Raw genomic sequence first — 12,995 nt, forward strand, 5'->3', positions numbered from 1 at the left:
TTGCTAATAACGATCATTTGGTTTTTGAATATGAAAAGCAATTGGCTGTGCCTTTAAAATGACCAGTTCAATCTGGGAACAGGACAACACTGGGGACAGACAAAATGTCTTTTCAATATTTGGAGGCCAGATACTGCCCTTGGTCTACACGCAGAGCTCACAGTGACATCAATGGCAGCCTGGCATTTGGTCATGGATTAAGAGTGATATAAATACAGATGCACTTTGTAGCTCCTTCCCCACAGACATTTCTGCAGACTCAGATAATTGTTAGCTGCCTGCAATGTGTATAATGGCAGATAATTCAGTGGTACACGGGATACAAGTGGGATAAAAACGGAGCTGAGAGTCAGGTACCAGGTCAGCAATTTGTGTCATAGAAGAAAAAGTAATCTACTCAGTGCCTTAAACCCACAGCCTGCATCTGATTTAGTGAGTATGGTGTATAATTGCTGTTATGTAGAATTTTACTCCCCCACAATTAAAAAGGCTGATAGCATACAAGCAGAGGTCTCTTGTGATTTCTAAACTGTGGGATCAGGAAGAACCATGTAATCAATCATTTACTGCAAGTTGTCTGATAAAATGTCCTTGCTTTGCTTTCTCAAAAAGCAGTCCTTACCTGCAGTGTTACTAGTGCTGGCAGGCTAGTGTCACAAATACCCGGCGCTATCATCGTTGTTGGAGGCTCACTGTGCAATGCCATGCTAAGCAGCATGGTTCCATGATTGAACTTTCTGCAAATATCAATATATGTAGATAAAATACTGCATTAGTACCGGAGATAAACCAGACAGGCTTGATTGAAATTATATCAGAAACATTGAAACCAATGGCTCAGGAAAAAAGTATCTACATGAGTAACAAATATTTAATAACGGGCTCTCCAATCTATCAGAAAGGAGTGTAACACAATTCAACAGCTGGACGTTCAAACTAGAAAAATTCAGACTGGAAAAAAGGCACACATTTTTAATAGTGAGAGTAATTAAATCACCGGAACAATTTACCAACGGTCATGGTGGATTCTCCATCACTGACAATTTTTAAACCTGGTATGCTCTCTAGGAATTACTTTGGGGAAGTTTTATGACACATGTTACACAGGAGGCTAGACTAGACCATCATGATTTAGTAGTATCAGTTTGGAGGACTCAAGGGGTATGAGACTGAAGCACCCATAGAAATGGTCCCTCTAGGACAGGGATCTCAAACTCAAATGACCACGAGGGCCACATAAGGACTAGTGCCTTGGCCAGAGGGCCGCATCACTAACACCACCCCTTGCTGCTCCTGGCCCCGTCCCCCCACTCCATCTCTTCCATGAGGCCCTGCCCTGCCTCTTTCCACCCCTTCCCTGCCCCCATTCCAACCCTGGAGGTAGGCCGGGGGCGGGCTGCTTGGAGGGCCGCAGGCCGCATGTCTGAGACCCCTGCTCTAGGAGGAAGGAAATCAAGTGGGGAAGCTTGCACTATCTGTTCAGTGGATAAAGAGAAGAGTATAGCCTCTAGCACTTGTCTGAGCACTACATTCACAAACAAAAGTCTGATCAGAAACATGCATGCACACTGTCTTCATATAAGAAAATTGCAGGTCAATATAATTCATTCAACAGTGCTTGAATACATTTGGAAAGACATAGGTACAAGTCCTAATCATAATGAATCCGCTCACTTGGATTAAGATACAGTGTATCTGTTTTGCCTTTTAATTTACTCATATCTTGACGGCTGGTCGGGTTAAGATCAGAAATCAAAATTATGTATAAAAGGGCACATTCAACATTTTTTCTATTCCTAAATAATTATTTTTAGTGACAGGCAATTTTTTACTACTGTGTAGCACTGCACAATCAATACAGCTGTGGGAGAATGAACTAAATTCCTTTCTGCCTACTAGAGCATCAACAAAATGGATAAATGAGTTCAGAACACAGAATCTTTAGCAGTGGTGAGGATATAAGAACACAGGTGGGTTTTCTGATCCCAGCATGAGTTTGCAGCACTGACAAAAAAGGAATATGCTGAATTGCAAACTGAACTAAATTGCTTTAGAGTCATTGAGACAAGAAACATGGGAACCCTGCAATATCATCTTTGCAGCCACCATTCAGAGTAAAAGTACAGTTTGTTTTTTACTTCTGAAGATATTGGTGTTGTTAGTGCAAACACTATTTCACTGAGAGAGCAAAATTCAGGAGGATCAAAGACAAGTGATTTTCAAAAGTTTGTTTTGCAGCTGTAGTTGTATGGGGAACAAAGAATACTGATGTGAACAAGATATTGGGGGAAACTAGTCATGAAATATGAAGCCGTTCACCTTTAGGCCACTAGTTTGAATTTGAACCAGATCAATAGTGACTGAAAAGTGTTTCAGCTGATGTTTATTTGGGTGAACTTTATGAAATGAGTTGCTGCTCTTCAGCTGTTTCCTAGAGGGCAGGTGTTCAGATCACAACAACTCACCATAATCAGCGTTCATTGGTACTATTCTTAGCAGTCTCAGCTGAGCAGCCAAGGGTTGAATGGACATGGAGGCTAAACTAACCTCACCCCCTTTTATTATTACTAATCATTTATATTGCACTACAAATGTATGTGGTACTTTAAAAAAATCCATAGAGCTGTGGTTCCTGACCTGGAAACCTCTGAGAGAGATAAGGCAAGAACGGGGCAACTGTCAGGGCAAACGAGGATGGGGCAACAAGGTAGGAAAGATTTGATAAAAAAATGTTTTTTTAAGGAGACTTTTTGAAGAATGAGCATGCAGGAGCCTGACGAATGAGAGCTAGAGGACTGTTTTAAATGCCGGGGGCAGCAGAGGAAATCAGAAGGTAGAGCAGTAAGGAGAAAACTGAGAGCAACATGAAGGTGAACAGGAGGAAGTAAGAGCAGAATAAGGAGGGCAAATTTATACCTGGTGCTGAAGGAAGGGACAAGGAGCTTGAATTTGATGGAGTAAGAAGCCAGGAAGCCAGTGAAGGGATAAAAGAAGGGGAGATTACAAAACATGACCAGCCCACAGAGAAGAAACGTAGTAGTTTTGATTTGGAATGGCTGATTATGAGATAGCACGGGGCATCCAGAAGAAGATTTCTCAGACACAGTGGAAGATGTGACATTGTAAAGAAGGCAGAGTTCAAGGTTAAATATCTAGGAATCACCTGCTTATAAGAGGTAGTTAAAACCATGGGAGTCAATCAAAATCACCCAGAGAGAGTACGGAAGGAGAAGAGTGGATCAAGGAAAGAACGGAGATGGGCCTGTGGAGCTAAGATTGGAATCTAAATCAGAACTTTCTGGTCCTGACTTATCTGTAGAGCAAATAGTGAATTTTGCCAGATGTGGGTGTGTTGGGGAGAAGAATGGGAGGTAAGAAAGGATGATATGGTACCAAATGAGAAGCTAAAGAACTGGTCAGCAAGGTAGGATGAACACAAAGCAGAATAACAGAAGCATAAAGTAGAGAGAAAGCAGAGGAGGAGATATTTATGTTTGATCAGGAGATAGTGATTAAAATACATAGAGCAGCAAGGCTGCTTGAATAGTGTAGAATTGGAAAAAAAGGAACCAGTATATGTGGTTGGATAAATATGTAGTACTTATGACACACATGCACACTATATATAAACTTAGTGATATAAACACACTGATTCAGTGCAACCAAATAAAGTATTACGGTAATTTGTGTCATTCATTCATTCATTCGTGTGTGTACACACACACACACACAAATGAATGACACAAATTACTGTATTACTTTATCAGTGTGTTTACATCACTAAGTCAAACTCTTTAAAGAAGGACAAGCCTAAAGTCATATGAGACACCCTGTAACCAGGGGAAGAGGGCTCCACAAGAATACAGAAACTACACATCATTTAAAGCCCAGTTTCCACTGGAGCCCCCACAGAATTATGGTGCAGTAACATGGATTGCAGGTCTCTAGAACCAAGTCTGGAGACAGGATGGCAATAACTGGGCATTTCTTTATGCACAGAAGAGTGATGCAACTGGCAGGAAGAGCAGGTGCTATAGCGTGATGGGATGATTCTGAAAAGAAAAGGGCCAACAACTTCACTAACATGGTCTCTCTATTGTCTCACTATCTGTATGACAAAGTTCCTTTAACAATAAAATATGGATTGTGAACAAACTGTGCTATATCTCTAATACTATTTATTTATTTCCACAGACCAATGACAAGTGAGAACACCTTCAACTACACAGATTTCCTACTCTTGTTTATAACAGGAGCTAAAGTAAAGTCCCAGGCTCATTACGTTACAAGACAAGACAGAGGTTTAAGGACAGCTCAAGCCACATTAAGTTACAAGTTCAACCTTGTGCCCTGAAGTCACATGGGGACTTCGCTTGCTGAGACCAGCAAAAGAAAATTATGTTGCCTGCTCTCTCTGATTTGGAAATACAACTTCAAAATAAGCTGTGTTGTTAGAAGCGGTGAACTCAGAGCAATGAGCACTGTGGGAGACATTACCTCTCCGAAATTGCCCAAAATGATGGATTTCTGATGTCTTAATTAGGTTTGGAACTCTAAACTATTTAGCCCAAGAGACAAAGAGATTTTCTTGATGTGCAAGGAAGAGACTTGGCACTGTCATTGCAAACACAATACTTACTGAACAGCTTCTCGAGTTTAACAAGTGCTCCTGCTAAACTCCACCATGTAGGTCCCTTTTGGTAATTACATTCTATATACGACCAGTTGGCATATAAGGGCAAGCAGCATGAATATTAGGGTTATTGGTTAGAAAAGTCAGGGGCCATGATTAGCAGTTTTATTATTTATATTTCCAGATGAAAACTATGTTAAAATGGAGTTAGGTTGAAAGGACATATCAATGGTTAAAGATAAAATATGTGACAGAAATACTGCAATTATCCCCAAAGAATCTATTATAAATCCAAGAAATTCATAGTTGACATTAAACATAAAAAGAAATCCAAACATGTTAAGGTATAGAAATGCACGGTCAGGGCACCCAGACAATCTTAATTTTGCACTGTAGCAATACCATGAAACGTTCATTAGAATTCTTTAATATCTAGTCTCATTGCATTCATATGAGACACTCCCAGTAACCTGGGACAATGCATCACTAGTGTGTGTTTCTGTCTAAGTTCTCATTTACACCACTGTGAGTCAAAAATTATTCCACTGAAATCATTAGCGTCACTGTAGAGTCACATCGGTGAAGATGAGAGTAGAATTTAGCCCAGAGTTTATCACTATTCTTGCTTATCATTTCTGTATTACAGGACTGTTAAAATTTTCTGCATAAAATTTGTGAACAAAAATTAAAGATTAAATGATTGATGTTTTGAATGGAGAAAAATAGTAAGAAGGAGGAGCTCCACACACTGCAGTTATTGTCCCTTAATTTCCTGGACTGGAACCCTTCCGATTAGCCAATCAGATTCCTTTGTCAGAATCATCTGTGTCAAAGTGGCAGAATTCCCCAAAATCTTATTTCTGTTACTTTGTAGGTATTTCACGTTTCAGAGACTGTATTTTGTTCCAACTACAAAATATTCAGGTATGGCTCTAATGGAATAGTAAAGCAGACTGACTGAGTGTTTAGATATTTTCAAGTTTCACTTTTGTGACTGAATTTCAGGGGTGCTTTTGTTTTTAAATTGGTCTATCAATTCAAATCATGGTAAGTAACCAATTTTGTGGAGCTGTGGTTGGCTAAAGGAGGGAAAGCACCTATGCTTCTCTATTCTAGTAGTTTCTCTTAATTGTGAATGACATAGCTAACAGATCTGTGAATGTAGAACACACAGATTCTAAAGTATTCCTTCTCTTACACCGAGCTTTAATTTCTCCTTTGATGGGTCATTTGAGCTAGGACCTATAAAATACTGAAATAGCTGTAATGGGAAGTATTCTTGTATTTTCTTACTTATGTATACTGGTGGGGCCTGACCAAATTCATGGTCCATTTCAGTTAATTTCAAAGTCATAGGATTTTAAAAATAGTAAATTTTCTGATTTCAGCTATTTAAATTTGAAATTTCACGGTGTTGTAATTGTAGGGGTTCTGACCCAAAAAGGAGCTGTGGAGGAGTCACAAGGTTATTGTGTGTGAGAGGGGGGTTTACAATACTGCACCCATGGTTTGAGGACTTCAGTAACTCAACTAGAGATTAGGGGTCTATTATAGGAGTGGGTGGGTGAGATTCTATGGCCTGCAAAGTGCAGGAGCTCAGACTAGATCAGTGGTTCTCAAAACTTTTTTACTGGTGACCCCTTTCACATTCTAAGCCTCTGAGTGCAACCCCCTTTATAAATTAAAAACACATTTTTATATATTTAACAGCATTATAAATGCTGGAGGCAAAGCGGCGTTTGGGGTGGAGGCTGACAGCTCTCAACCCCCCCCCCCCCAGGTAATAGCCTCGTGATTCCCTGAGGGGTCAAGACCCCCAGTTTGCAAACCCCTGGACTAGATGATCATGATGGTCCCTTCTGGCCTTAAAGTCTATGAGTATAAATATAGTTAAAAATCCGGCCTTAGCCCAAGTCAAAGATAAAATGCAACTTAGTCACTTTTGAATATTTCACCCTAGGTATTTCTTTAGAGTTACAGAGGAATTCATAACCTACAAGCAGCTCTAAAATAATGTTAAACTGAGTGTTGGGGAAAAAGGGAAAGTTAAAATATGAGGGAAGTTTCTAAACTATGGGGAGGGAACAGAGAAACTGTTCAGTGTAGTCCCAACTAGCAGCACCATTCTGGGAAGTATGAGAAGTGAGTGTGTGGAAAGGGTCGGGGGCAAGGAAACAGGAAAGCAGACCCAGAAAAAAAGTAGTCTGAACGAGAGGGTAGTTTAGTGAGGGTATGGGAAGGCAACAAGGCCCTTCAACATGACTGGGGAATTTTCTAGGGTAACCTGGTGGACAGTCAGAGAAGCCCAATCCAAAGGGGTTCAGGAAAATCAGGACTTGAAAGAGCTCTGTATGGAAAGGAGGAACAATTATTGAAAGTGACTGTTTCATACCTTATTGCAATAAAGTTCTGTTTAGCTGCTCAAATTTGTGTTCATTTGTTTGTATATTCCTTCCAGGCCTCCCTTTCATGCAGAGTATAGCACTTAATTAAAGAACACTATTTAAAAAACCCCTATCATACAAAAATGTACTTACTGTTTTTGATACAAGGGGGAACACGTCCAAGCCAGTATTTCTGTATTTTTAGATACACAGTTTACTCCAAATAGTTTTAATGTCAATATTGTTTCATTAGGAAGATATTTTATTTGTAGAGGAAAGTTGATTCTGAAAGAAAAATCACAATTTTAAGAAATCTAACATTCTTTAACATTGTTATTTGCAGTTACTGCTTTTCAAGTTTTACTGTATCCCACCACACACCTAACTAAGCAATAAACTGCAAGGTAGCAATTCCTTGAGGGAAAATGCAACTGACAGATCTACTATAAGCATTGCCAACAGTTAACCTGAGGTCACATTACATGAGAAAAGGCATATAAAATCTTGTCCATCCAAATGATCAAACACTAGAGAAGACAAGGGCAGGACTAGCTTGGTTGTTGCAAGCAAAGGCCATCCCGTTAATAAGAAAGTACATTAGAATAAACACTGAATGAAAAATGGATTATAAACTAGTGGTAATGGGCTAAATTCTCCCCTCAGGCATATATGCACAAATCCTGTTGAAGTCAATGGGAGAGTGAGTGAGTGAGTATCTATCTTCAAAAAGAAAAGGAGTACTTGTGGCACCTTAGAGACTAACGGATTTATTTGAACATAAGCTTTCGTGAGCTACAGCTCACTTCATTGGATGCATTGGATGTTATCTTTGAAAACTCGTGGCGAACCGGGGAAGTCCCGGATGACTGGAAAAAGGCTAATGTAGTGCCAATCTTTAAAAAAGGGAAGAAGGAAGATCCTGGGAACTACAGGCCAGTCAGCCTCACCTCAGTCCCTGGAAAAATCATGGAGCAGGTCCTCAAAGAATCAATCCTGAAGCACTTGCATGAGAGGAAAGTGATCAGGAACAGCCAGCATGGATTCACCAAGGGAAGGTCATGCCTGACTAATCTAATCGCCTTTTATGATGAGATTACTGGTTCTGTGGATGAAGGGAAAGCAGTGGATGTATTGTTTCTTGACTTTAGCAAAGCTTTTGACACGGTCTCCCATAGTATTCTTGTCAGCAAGTTAAGGAAGTATGGGCTGGATGAATGCAGTATAAGGTGGGTAGAAAGCTGGCTAAATTGTCGGGCTCAACGGGTAGTGATCAATGGCTCCATGTCTAGTTGGCAGCCGGTATCAAGTGGAGTGCCCCAAGGGTCGGTCCTGGGGCCGGTTTTATTCAATATCTTCATAAATGATCTGGAGGATGGTGTGGATTGCACTCTCAGCAAATTTGCGGATGATACTAAACTGGGAGGAGTGGTAGATACGCTGGAGGGGAGGGATAGGATACAGAAGGACCTAGACCAATTGGAAGATTGGGCCAAAAGGAATCTGATGAGGTTCAATAAGGATAAGTGCAGGGTCCTGCACTTAGGACGGAAGAACCCAATGCACAGCTACAGACTAGGGACCGAATGGCTAGGCAGCAGTTCTGCAGAAAAGGACCTAGGGGTGACAGTGGACGAGAAGCTGGATATGAGTCAGCAGTGTGCCCTTGTTGCCAAGAAGGCCAATGGCATTTTGGGATGTATAAGTAGGGGCATAGCGAGCAGGTCGAGGGACGTGATCGTTCCCCTCTATTCGACATTGGTGAGGCCTCATCTGGAGTACTGTGTCCAGTTTTGGGCCCCACGCTTCAAGAAGGATGTGGATAAATTGGAGAGAGTCCAGCAAAGGGCAACAAAAATGATTAGGGGACTGGAACACATGAGTTATGAGGAGAGGCTGAGGGAGCTGGGATTGTTTAGCCTGCAGAAGAGAAGAATGAGGGGGGATTTGATAGCTGCTTTCAACTACCTGAAAGGGGGTTCCAAAGAGGATGGCTCTAGACTGTTCTCAATGGTAGCAGATGACAGAACGAGGAGTAATGGTCTCAAGTTGCAGTGGGGGAGGTTTAGATTGGATATTAGGAAAAACTTTTTCACTAAGAGGGTGGTGAAACACTGGAATGCGTTACCTAGGGAGGTGGTAGAATCTCCTTCCTTAGAGGTTTTTAAGGTCAGACTTGACAAAGCCCTGGCTGGGATGATTTAACTGGGAATTGGTCCTGCTTCGAGCAGGGGGTTGGACTAGATGACCTTCTGGGGTCCCTTCCAACCCTGATATTCTATGATTCTATGAAGTGAGCTGTAGCTCACGAAAGCTTATGCTCAAATAAATTTGTTAGTCTCTAAGGTGCCACACGTACTCCTTTTCTTTTTGTGGATACAGACTAACACAGCTGCTACTCTGAAACCTGTATCTATCTTAGAATTTGTCAGGGTAGGATGCCATTCTCTAATTTATGCATGTATAATCAAGGTGTAATTTTTTTTCAAACACAGTTTAAAGGCTGATGCGGTTTTAAACCTAATGTATGTCAATTTTTTAAGCAAGTAAAGTTGTAGAAACTAGTGTCCATTTCAGATTTGTATTGCCCATTAACAAGTCGATTAAATTAGTTATATAGGTTTTATAAACTGGTCTACAGTTTTAATTTGCACAAATCCTAATAATTGACACTTTTTCAGACCTGTGTAAAAACATCTGAGTCATTCGTTCAGAGACCTACAAAGTATTACTTTATTTTTTCTGAAGTAAAAGTTCATATTCAAAAGCACGTCTTTTATTTTCACTGAGAACATTTTGTGCAAAGCCAGGTTTGGCAAACAGATATTGAGATTAATTTCATTTTCTATGCAAACAAAATCAATGTTCAGAATCCAGGGCTGAAAGAACTATTTTGCAGAGGTAATACAAGCATTTTAGAAAATGAAGATCTGAACCAGCTTCAACAATAAAAACTTAGGATATAAATCTAAATTAAACAGTGTGAAAATTTTCAGCATTCTAGATGGTTTAATGAAATGATGTAGTTGTAGGTGTTCTCAAACATGTGTATTGTCATTCTGCAAACAAATCTAGGAAGCACCACTGAAATAATTTAACAATCTGGAAAACATTAAGATTAAAACTAGCAGGAGTAAGGTGGAGGGGTTATGTGGAATTTACACCTAGGGTAAAATTCCACTGTCAGGTAGATTGTTATAAATCTGGCATACCTTGACTGAAGGCATCCTTGAACAACTGACCCTCCCCCGACCCCTTTCTTTAATAAAGCATAACATCTATATTCCACTCATTCAGTTTAAAGAGCAGTCTCATGCCAAAGAAATTAAGATGCATTCCCCTGCCTCCCCAAATGTCCCTATTTACAGGTTTCAGGCAATGACGGGTGTACTATTTTTTGTTCTTTCTTCCAAAGCTTAGTGAATTTCAAAAAGTGATTGGGAAAGCAGTCTGTTTCACACATCTCCAAATCAGTTATTTCCTGTCTTTTCATTTACAGCCCATCAATTCCATTCATCCTGAACAAAGGGACCCTAAAACATGAGTACTCAACCTTAAACATCTTAAAAGATCTGATGCAAGGGGAGAAAAAAGCCCTCCACTTTATTATACAGGAGATAAAAGATTACTCATAAACCGGGCAAACATTTTCGCCAGGAATGCCAGGAAGCCTCATTAGTCTTGTAACCAAGTGGAAAATATATCCTTCATATTACAAGACACAGATTCTCTACTTCGCTTTTGCTGGAGGCTTCACTTGGACTTTGTCATGGCAAAATACATAGCACTACTAAAAGTAGGCATTTAAAAAAGAGCTATATTAAAAGACAACTTTTAGAATGGCCAGATCATCATGAGACTGAGGCCATAGATCAAATCCAAGACCTTATTGCCTATCAGGAAAATTTCGAGTGATATAGAGTGTGTACAGACCATGGGAGATAACTGTATTACTTATAAATATTCTGTGTACCTCAGTTTACCTGCTTGATATTATTCTGTCTGATGATGTGGATTAAATAAAAAGGGACTATTAACAGCAGCAAATAGGAAACAAAACAATGGTCAGAGATAAATCACCTCTGCATAAACAACTTCCAGGGTGTTAAGAGAACAATGGGTGGGTTATTAATTAGGAAGATGCTATTTCCAGACTCCATGCAAATTATACAGCTGGTTTGCCAAGGTTCAGAGTCTAAGATCACTGGAACACTGAACAGTTAAAAACTTCCTCTCGAGAGGGAGAGGGAATTCAGTCATCAGCCACTGCTTGAGGGGACACTCAGAGGAACTGAAACACAGACCCTGTGGGATGGGTCCATGTAAGTGAGGCTTGCCCAAGCTGCCAGGGAAATGTAGGACTTTTGTGGTTTTAACCCTACTCTCTGATTGCAATGTACCTTTGAGTGAACAAACAATACATTTGTTTTGAAGAAGCTGTTTTGAGTCACTTCAGTCAGCTGTTTGTCACAGCCTCCTGGAGAAAAGTTTCTTGCAGATGCCAAATGCAGTTGGGCCTGTTGTGTTAACACGGTTGGGAAAGGGGCAGGGGGAGTGGTGGCAGTTCTGAAATCCAGAGATACAGTCTAAGAGTGTTTGAACTGCAGGGCTCTACCCTTGAGAGAGATGAAGAAAGCAAAGCCTGCCATCTGAGAGGTGCACTTGAGAGGGACTGTAAAAGGGCTCAAGTCACAGCTTGCCCTGTAACCATGACATGCTGCAACCTTCAGCTGCTAGTAATTTGAAAGGAGTTCAACTCTGACTCTTTGAGGTGATAGCTCAAACTTTAGAAGGTATAGGCCAAATGCAAAGCCTTATTTTAGACCTAAGAGGAAATGTGACATTTGATATTACGTTCAATTCACACTGTCTAGGAGTAGATTGCATCTTGTTGCTCACATACATAAACCACCATAAAACAGATGAACTGTGCAAGCAGATCACAAGGCCATATGAAGAATTTACAGTCCAAGACCTTAGATCCTGACTTCAATGGATTCCATTCACATCATCAGGTTGCAGAATCATGGTCTAAGCCCAGTCCAGGGCTATATAGGCCCAGAATGACTCTCTCTGTAATAGCTGCTCTCACTGTGTTTCATCTGTCCTCTCAGTGATCATCTGGGTGGCACTCGGGCAACATGGAGAAAGAAACTGTCTGAGTCAAATGGAGATCAGGGGCAGGGAAAAGAGCAGACTGGGACAAGGAATCTGGTGGACTGGGACCAGATGCAGGGAGAGAAAATGGGAATGGGAGATAAAGGGGATCTGGGAATGGTTGGACAAGAGTACTAGGACTACAAGCTCAGTGAGAAGACGGAGAGCCAGTGAGAGAAATGGAAGTGGGAGACAATTAGCTGGTGGGAACAATGAGATCAAATAAGGAGCTGTGGGAAGGGGAGGAAATTAGGACTGGCTGGACGAAGACTAAGATTAGCAACCAGTGGTGATCGTGGTGGAAGAATTGGGGCAGAGAAGGAAAAGAGACAGATCTGACAAGGAGCTGCAGTGCAAAGGGTGATTAGGACTGCCTGGGCAAGTAGGCTAGGGCAATGAGACAGGACTGACAGGGACAGGTTGGAGGAGATGGGACAGAAGGGGAAAACAAGCAGAAGAGTCTGTGCCCACTAGAGGATGCACTCCTCCAGAGCCTGGAGTGGAAATCAAGATTTCAGAGCCTCACCATTCCTCTGGTGTCAGCAAATATCTGTGAAACCCAGTGGCAAAGTATGTCTCATCGCCGTATAATGCTAATCCATATAAAGGATGACAACCTACTATAGCTATCAGTAATGCCATTAAGTGCAGAGGTCCAGTGCTGCTTATAATTCATGTGAGTATCAACATGATGAAATTATTTTTATTTAGTTTGTTTTTTTAAAAACCTACGAAGTTAAACAAAAAAAGCTAAATTAAAAGAACATTATTAAGGTTGAAGGTGGGTGATACAATCTTTTACTGAACCAACTCCTGTTGGTGAA

The 12,995-nt window shown here is 40.8% G+C and overlaps 1 protein-coding gene across 1 annotated transcript in view; it reads right to left on the bottom strand.

Moving 5' to 3' along the window:
* The window catches only part of PIK3C2G (phosphatidylinositol-4-phosphate 3-kinase catalytic subunit type 2 gamma), a gene marked incomplete at its 5' end in the record, with an annotated part of 290,505 nt that overhangs the window by 196,550 nt on the left and 80,960 nt on the right, over nt 1–12,995 (bottom strand). The window contains 2 exons of the mRNA XM_084630371.1: nt 623–737; nt 7,171–7,302. Coding sequence (XP_084486497.1) covers nt 623–737; nt 7,171–7,302 — 247 coding nt within the window. The remainder of the gene's footprint in view (nt 1–622; nt 738–7,170; nt 7,303–12,995) is intronic.

The sequence above is a fragment of the Lepidochelys olivacea genome (genome assembly GCF_965140295.1).
Source record: "Lepidochelys olivacea isolate rLepOli2 genome assembly, chromosome: 1".
Taxonomy (NCBI): Eukaryota; Metazoa; Chordata; order Testudines; family Cheloniidae; genus Lepidochelys; species Lepidochelys olivacea.